This window comes from Somniosus microcephalus, unplaced genomic scaffold (assembly GCF_052327205.1).
Source record: "Somniosus microcephalus isolate GS21.2 unplaced genomic scaffold, FLI_Smic_1.0 unresolved_chr7, whole genome shotgun sequence".
NCBI lineage: Eukaryota > Metazoa > Chordata > Chondrichthyes > Squaliformes > Somniosidae > Somniosus > Somniosus microcephalus.
In genome coordinates this window covers 28,582,314-28,590,889 of record NW_028225185.1, presented here as the reverse complement: position 1 = coordinate 28,590,889, position 8,576 = coordinate 28,582,314, and the positions used below count along the sequence as shown (strand labels likewise).

Below are 8,576 nucleotides of genomic sequence, written 5' to 3'. Positions count from 1 at the left end.
GCAGGCGGTTAAGAAGGCAAATGGTATGTTGGCCTTCATAGCGAGAGGATTCGAGTACAGGAACAAGGATGTCTTGCTGCAGTTGTACAGGGCCTTGGTGAGACCACACCTTCAGTATTGTGTGCAGTTTTGGTCGCCTTATCTGAGGAAGGATGTTCTTGCCATGGAGGGAGTTCAGCGAAGATTCACCAGGCTGATACCTGGGATGGCAGGAATGACGTATGAGGAGAGATTGGGTCAATTGGGCTTCTACTCGCTGGAGTTTAGAAGAATGAGAGGGGATCTCATTGAAACTTAGAAAATTCTAACAGCACTAGACAGACTAGATGCAGGAAGGATGTTCCCGATGACGGGGGAGTCCAGAACCAGGGGTCACAGTCTAAGGATAAGGGGTAAGCCATTTAGGACAGAGATGAGGAGGAATTTCTTCACCCAGAGAGTGGTGAACCTGTGGAACTCTCTACCACACAAGGCAGTAGAGGCCAATTCATTAAATATATTCAAGAAGAAGTTAGATATATTTCTGAAGGCTAAAGGGATATGGGGAGAAGGCAGGGACAGGGCACTGAGTTTGGACGATCAGCCATGATTTCATTAAATGGCGGAGCAGGCTCGAGGGGCCGAATGGCCGACTCCTGCTCCTATCTTCTATGTTTCTATGAATCTGCTTCCACCGCCCTTTCAGGCAGCACATTCCAGATCTCAGCCACTTGCTGTTGCATGCAGTTTTTTTAAGGACACAAGCACACAGCTTGTGGCAAGCTGAACGGACTGTAGACAACAGTGACTATACCAGCCGACCAACCCCGGCGTATTCCTCTCCATATACTAAGGATAGAAGCACCAGGAGGCTGCTTCTAAACTTGCGATATCTCACCGAGCAGTTAGCCCCATTTATCTCTGTTGTATACGGCCTGAATGTGGAGGCATTCTCGCTCCCTCTCTGCGCTTGCCTCTTTTTTTGCTCTCTGTTTTAATGCTTTTATATCAAATGTTTGACAGGCAGCCTTCAACTGCATCAAGAGCCTGTGGAACCGCAAGCCCCTGAAGGTGTACGGCGGGCGCATGGCGGAGTCGATGCTGGCCATCCTGTGCCACATCCTGCGGGGCGAGCCCGTGATACGCGAGCGACTGTCCAAGGAGAAAGAGGGCAGCAGGACGGAGGAGGAAGGCCCCCAGGAAGAAGGGACGGCACCGAGGAGGGAGCCCCAAGTGAACCAGCAGCAGCTTCAGCAGGTGAGGACCTGGGCCGAGAGTGGGACGGCGGTCCTGCTAATGCTGGAGCCAGTGAGCCTCAGGATTAAACAGCAGAACAGTGAGCCATTCAGCAACTTCGCGGGTTCCATCTTTGTGGTCCGTGCTGAGCCGGCTGGTTTCAGGTTGGGTGACAGTGAGGGCAGTTTCTGGACATGGGAACTCTTCTCTGCCGCCCCCCCTCTTCCCCCCTGTTGAGGCTGGGGGTGAAAACTGAGATGATAGATTTTCGTTAGGCAAGGGTTCCGGAACCAAGGCGGGTCGATGGAGTTAATATACAGATCGGGCATGATCTGATCGAATGGTGGAACGGGCTGGAGGGGCTGAATGGTCACCTCCTGTTCCTGAACAGGAGCAGGGAAAGGGGAGCGACTGAGCTGAGGAATAGGCCAAGTGAGCTTCGAACTCTGCAGCTAGCTTATAAAGATGGGTCCGAGGGTTTATAAACCTGATGGTCCTTTTGGGTGGCACGCTTTGGATGGGCTGTGGGTCCGCGGTCTTGTGGGGGCTTGGGAGTTGGGTGGTGGGGGGGTCGGGGGGGGTGGAGGAGGGTGGGAGTGAGAGAGAAAGCGAGGGACAATCAAAAGGAGCGGGGAACAAAAGGGAGACGGGGACAAAAGGGAGAGGGAACAAAGGGAGAAGGGGAAAAAAGGGAGAAGGGGACAAAAAGGGAGAAGGGGAAAAAAGGGAGAAGGGGAAAAAAGGGCGAAGGGGAAAAAAGGGCGAAGGGGACAAAAGGGAGAAGGGGAAACAAGGGAGAACGGGAAAAAAGGGAGAAGGGCACAAAAAGGGAGAAGGGGACAAAAAGGGAGAAGGGGAAAAAAGGGCGAAGGGGAAAAAAGGGAGAAGGGGAAAACAAGGGAGACGGGAAAAAAAGGGAGAAGGGGACAAAAAGGGAGAAGGGGAAAAAAAGGGAGAAGGGGAAAAAACGGGAGAAGGGGCAAAAAGGGAGACGGGGAAAAAAGGGAGCAGGGGAACAAAGGGAGAAGGGGAACCAAAGGGAGAAGGGGAAACAAAGGGAGAAGGGGCAACAAAAGGAGAAGGGGAACAAAAGGGAGAAGGGGACAAAAAGGGAGAAGGGAAAAAAAAAGGGAGAAGGGAAAAAAAAAGGGAGAAGGGGCAAAAAAAGGAGAAGGGAAAAAAAAAGGGAGAAGGGGACAAAAAAGGGCAGAAGGGAAAACAAAGGGAGACGGGCAACAAAGGGAGAAGGGGAAAAAAGGGAGAAGGGGAAACAACGGGAGAAGGGGAAAACAAAAGGAGAAGGGGAAAAAAAAGGGAGAAGGGAAAAAAAAGGAGAAGGGAAAAAAAAGGGAGAAGGGACAAAAAACGGGAGAAGGGGAAACAAAGGGAGAAGGGAAAAAAAAGGAGAAGGGGAAAAAAAAGGGAGAAGGGAAACAAAAGGGAGAAGGGAAAAAAAAGGGAGAAGGGGAACAAAAGGGAGAAGGGGAAAAAAGGGAGAAGGGAAAAAAAAAGGGAGAAGGGGAAAAAGGGAGAAGGGGAAAAAAGGGAGAAGGGGACAAAGGGAGAAGGGGAAAAAAGGGAGAAGGGGAACAAAAGGGAGAAGGGGAAACAAAGGGAGGCAAGGAAAAAAAAGGGAGAAGGGAAAAAAAGGGAGAAGGGATTGAAAGGGAGAAGGGAAAAAAAGGGAGAAGGGAACAAAAAGGGCGAAGGGACAAAAAGGGAGAAGGGAAAAAAAGGGAGAAGGGAAAAAAAGGGAGAAGGGAAAAAAAAGGGAGAAGGGAAAAAAAGGGAGAAGGGAAAAAAAGGGAGAAGGGACAAAAAAGGGAGAAGGGAAAAAACAAGGGAGAAGGGACAAAAAGGGAGAAGGGAACAAAAGGGAGAAGGGAACAAGGGGAAGGGCACCCACGGGAGAAGGGAAAAAAGGGAGACGGGAAAAAAAGGGAGAAGGGAAACAAAGGGAGAAGGGAAAAAAAGGGAGAAGGGAACAAAGGGAGAAGGGAAAACAAGGGAGAAGGGAAACAAGGAGAAGGGGAAAAAAGGGAGAAGGGGCAAAAAGGGAGAGGCCAAGGGCCGGGCCAAGGGAAGGGAAAGGAAAGGGGAAAAAAACGCGGAGAAGGGCAAAAAAGGGAGAAGGGAAAAAAAGGGAGAAGGGGAAAAACGGGAGAAGGGGAAACAAGGGAGAAGGGGAAAAAGGGAGAAGGGGAAACAAGGGAGAAGGGGAAAAAAGGGAGCAGGGGCAAACAAGGGAGAAGGAAAACAAGGGAGAAGGGAAAAAAGGGAGAAGGGATGAAAGGGAGAAGGGAAAAAAAGGGAGAAGGGAAAAAAAAGGGAGAAGGGAAAAAAAGGGAGAAGGGAAAAAAAGGGAGAAGGGAAAACAAAAGGGAGAAGGGAAAAAAAGGGAGAAGGAAAAAAAAAGGGAGAAGGGAAAAAAAGGGAGAAGGGAACAACAAGGGAGAAGGGGAAAAAGGGAGAAGGGGAAAAAGGGAGAAGGGGACACAAGGGAGAAGGGGAAAAAGGGAGAAGGGAACACAGGGAGAAGGGGACAAAGGGAGAAGGAACAAAAGGGAGACAGGGCCTTGCAAAGGGCGCAGGGAAAAAAGGGAGACGGAAAACAAGGGAGAAGGGAAAAAAGGGCGAAGGGAAAAACACAGGGAGAAGGAAAACAAGGGAGAAGGGAAAAAAGGGAGAAGGGAAAAAAGGGAGAAGGGAAAAAAAGGGAGCAGGGAAAAACAGGGAGAAGGGAAAAAAGGGCGAAGGGAAAAAAGGGAGAAGGGAAAAAGGGCGAGGGGAAAAAGGGAGAAGGGGAAAAAAGGGAGAGGGGCAACAAGGGAGAAGGGGAAACAAAGGAGACAGGGGAAAAAAAGGGAGAAGGGGAAAACAAGGGCGACGGGAAAAAAAAGGGAGAAGGGGAAACAAACGGGAGAAGGGGAAAAAAAAGGGAGAAGGGGGAAACAACGGGAGAAGGGGGACCACAAGGGAGAAGGGGGAAACAAAGGGAGCAGGGGGAAACACAGGGAGCAGGGAAAAACAAGGGAGAAGGGGAAAAACAAGGGAGACGGGGAACAAAAAGGGAGCAGGGGGAAAAAACGGGCGCAGGGGCCCAAAGGGCAAAGGACGGGCCAAGGGAGGGAAACGGGCGCCTGGGACAACAGGAACGAGAAGGGAAAACAGGGAGAAGGGACCCCCCCCTTTCTCCGGGTCCCCCCCCTGGCGCCGGGCCCCACCGGGCGCAGGGCCCCCCGGAGCTCCTTTCCCCCCCCTTTCTCCTTTCCCCCCCTTTCTTTCTTCTTTCCTCCCCCCCCTTTCTCCTTTCCCCCCCCCTTTCTTTCCTTTCCCCCCCCTTTCTCTTGCCCCCCCCCCTCTTTCTTTCCCCCCCCTCTTTCTTTCCCCCCCCTCTTTCTTTCCCCCCCCTCTTTCTTTCCCCCCCCTCTTTCTTTCCCCCCCCTCTTTCTTTCCCCCCCCTCTTTCTTTCCCCCCCCTCTTTCTTTCCCCCCCCCTCTTTCTTTCCCCCCCCTCTTTCTTTCCCCCCCCTCTTTCTTTCCCCCCCCTCTTTCTTTCCCCCCCCCTCTTTCTTTCCCCCCCCCTCTTTCTTTCCCCCCCCTCTTTCTTTCCCCCCCCCTCTTTCTTTCCCCCCCCTCTTTCTTCCCCCCCCTCTTTCTTCCCCCCCCCTCTTTCTTCTCCCCCCCCTCTTTTCTCCCCCCCCCTCTTTTCTCCCCCCCCTCTTTTCTCCCCCCCCTCTTTTCTCTCCCCCCCCCTCTTTTCTCCCCCCCCCTCTTTTCTCCCCCCCCCTCTTTTCTCCCCCCCCCTCTTTTCTCCCCCCCCCTCTTTTCTCCCCCCCCCTCTTTTCTCCCCCCCCCTCTTTTCTCCCCCCCCCTCTTTTCTCCCCCCCCCCTCTTTTCTCCCCCCCCCTCTTTTCTCCCCCCCCCTCTTTTCTCCCCCCCCCCTCTTTTCTCCCCCCCCCTCTTTTCTCCCCCCCCCCTCTTTTCTCCCCCCCCCTCTTTTCTCCCCCCCCCTCTTTTCTCCCCCCCCCCTCTTTTCTCCCCCCCCCTCTTTTCTCCCCCCCCCTCTTTTCTCCCCCCCCCTCTTTTCTCCCCCCCCCCTCTTTTCTCCCCCCCCCTCTTTTCTCCCCCCCCCCTCTTTTCTCCCCCCCCCTCTTTTCTCCCCCCCCTCTTTTCTCCCCCCCCCCTCTTTTCTCCCCCCCCCCTCTTTTCTCCCCCCCCCTCTTTTCTCCCCCCCCCCCCTCTTTTCTCCCCCCCCCCCCTCTTTTCTCCCCCCCCCCCTCTTTTCTCCCCCCCCCCCTCTTTTCTCCCCCCCCCCCTCTTTTCTCCCCCCCCCCCCTCTTTTCTCCCCCCCCCCTCTTTTCTCCCCCCCCCCCTCTTTTCTCCCCCCCCCCTCTTTTCTCCCCCCCCCCTCTTTCTCTCTCCCCCCCCCCCTCTTTCTCTCTCCCCCCCCCCTCTTTCTCTCTCCCCCCCCCCCCCTCTTTCTCTCTCCCCCCCCCCCCTCTTTCTCTCTCCCCCCCCCCCTCTTTCTCTCCCCCCCCCCTCTTTCTCTCCCCCCCCCTCTTTCTCTCCCCCCCCCTCTTTCTCTCCCCCCCCCCCTCTTTCTCTCCCCCCCCCTCTTCTCTCCCCCCCCCCCTCTTTCTCTCCCCCCCCCCCCTCTTTCTCTCCCCCCCCCCCTCTTTCTCTCCCCCCCCCCCCTCTTTCTCTCCCCCCCCCCCCTCTTTCTCTCCCCCCCCCCCCCCTCTTTCTCTCCCCCCCCCCTCTTTCTCTCCCCCCCCCCCCCCCTCTTTCTCTCCCCCCCCTCTCTTTTCTCTTCCCCCCCCCCCCCCCCCCCCCCCCCCTGTGGGCAGTGGTACTCTGCTACCCGGCACGTGTCTGCATGACCGCTCGAGGGCGTGGGACTGGCGCAGCGTGACGTGGCTGCAAGGGACTCCTGTGGGGATATAAGAAATGGACGATGTATTTTTAAACTTGGCGACCTCGCCAACCGGCTTTGGTCCCGTGCCTTCCTCTCCCGTCCTGCGGGTAGAGCACGTTAGCTCTGCTTGGCTCCTCCAACCTGAGATGCTGCTTGTCAAGTGTTGCCCTTTGTTTTTTTTTAACTCCACCATCGTAGGCTGCGGTTCCTTGCCCCAAGACGGTCCACTGTGCTGGGCACACAGGTTAGTGGGGCACAGTTCTACACCCAGGGTTCCTCCCCCCCCCCCCGCATGACCACCATTCCACCAGCGGCTCCCTTCAGTCCTGTAGTTTTCAGGGGGAGGGTGGGGGACCCCTGCTGGGAGCAGGAGCCGAACCAAATCCCGCCCGGCCAGCATTCTCCCTCCCAAGGCCGGCCGTGTATCGAAGCCCAGAGGCAGTTGCAGTGGCGAGCATAGAAAGGGAAGTTGGCCGTGCCCTCCCCCCCCCCCCCCCCCCCGCCGCCACCAATGGCACCCGAGCTTTGCCAGTGCATTGCGCCCCATTGAGTCCGGCCGTGTTAGTGTAGGGCACCCGATACGCTTCGATCAGCGAGCGCGCCGTGGCAAATTCCTGTATGTGTTGGGAAACACCAGACTCGATTGTCTTTTTGTTTTTCAGCTGATGGACATGGGTTTCACGCGCGAGCATGCCATGGAGGCCTTGCTGAACACGAGCAGCATGGAGCAGGCGACGGAGTACCTGTTAACGCACCCGCCTCCGCTCCTGGGAGGAGCTGTACGCGTGAGGGCAAGTGTTAGCCTTTTTTTTTTTTTTAAATACACTTCCTTGGTGGGGGTTGGGGGGGAGGGCCAGGGTTGTCGCAGTCTGATCTTTTACCGTCCCGTCACGCATTCCCAGTCTGCCTTTCGAAAACAGGAGTGTAGACCAAGGTCAGTCTGCTGGGTTTTGATTGGAATATAGTCTTTCCGCTCTTTGGTCGTGCCCCATTATCCGCCTGAAGTTACCCCGACAGCTGGTTGTTGAAGCATTGCTGGCTCTGTTTTTCCACCCCCCCCCCCCCCCCCCCCAAAAAAGCCTGTTGACACCTGGACCCTTGATGTGCAATTCCTTCCATGGCCTTGCTCCACCGTGACCTGCAGCGCGCCTCTCCGTCCCTTGTTGTAATTCTCACCCCTCCGCTCTTCCCTCTCCGCAGGGGAAGCACAGTTGCACCGTAATTGGCCACCAGGCCCACCTGCATTCTGGATTTCCCTGCCTAAATCTCTCCACGGCTGCATAATTCCCAATCTCCCCTCTTCTCCACCCCCCCCCCCCCCCCCCCCCCCCCCAAAAAAAAAGCCTCCTTTGGAACCAACCCATCAGACTGTCCCTCTTTAGTCACCCGGCCCAACCGTCCTCCACAGCTCCCACTTATCCGATCCTTCATTCTTGACATTGAAGAAACTGTACATAATTGGAAGTTGTCGCAGGGGATTGAACGCACTTGTCAGGGAACCTGGGGGAGGCTTTGCCCCGCGCTGTGCAGTTAAATAGTCACATTGCGACACCTCTGGAAACTGTCTGTTTCTTTGCGCGTACCCACAAATATCTCCCCAATCTGTGTGTGTGTGTTGCTTTTCTTCCCCTCCAAGTTGGGTCTGTCCTAGGCTATTCGACAAAGATCGATCGCCATAATTAGTCAGCAACTCCATTATTGTTGTGTTACGTGACGAGCAGGATGGTTGAAGGCGAACTGCGCGCACCTCGGTCTTTGCTCGTCCACCAATTCCTCGGAATGGGGTGGTGGGAGGAGGACACACGGAGTTGGGAGAAAACACTCCTCCGCCCCCCCCCCCCCCCCCCCCCCCCCCCGCCAGCGTGGGCAGTTTGTGGCCTGCCGGCTGCTCTCTGTCCGAGAGTGGCGAAGGGATGGGAATTAAAACCATGTATTAATGAGTGTCTTTCCCTTCAGATTGCCCTGTAACAGTTGCAGCAACGGACTGCACTCCCCGCCGGCCTGGATTTTGACATTGTTGGTCCGTATTCGGGACCGTATCACCAGTACTTGAACTGGGAGAGGTGGTTTGAGGAGGGGCTGGGACCAGCCCTGCTCAGTCGCTGCTGTCACTGTTCACTGCTCTCATTTACAAGGGAGGTGCATCTTTCTAGCTGGGGCAGCATCCTGTGGGATTTACCCCTCCTCTCCCCAAAACCAGTTGAAGGATTGGCACTGTGGTACATTGGGTTTAAAAATAACAATGGATTTCGAGTAACAGCGGGGCCTGAGTTACAGACTGGAATGTAATCGAGGGGTTCGGGGGGTTTATATATAGAATAACAGATACCCGGGAGTGAATTACAGGCTGGAATCTAATCGAGGGGTTCGGGGGGGGGGGTTTATATCTAGAATAACAGATACCCGGGAGTGAGTTACAGGCTGGAATCTAATCGAGGGGTTCG

The 8,576-nt window shown here is 55.3% G+C and overlaps 1 protein-coding gene across 1 annotated transcript in view; it reads left to right on the top strand.

Moving 5' to 3' along the window:
- Nucleotides 1-8,576, top strand: part of huwe1 (HECT, UBA and WWE domain containing E3 ubiquitin protein ligase 1) — a 286,926-nt gene that overhangs the window by 159,496 nt on the left and 118,854 nt on the right. The window contains 2 exon segments of the mRNA XM_085978299.1: nucleotides 1,003-1,236; nucleotides 6,795-6,923. Coding sequence (XP_085834425.1) covers nucleotides 1,003-1,236; nucleotides 6,795-6,923 — 363 coding nt within the window.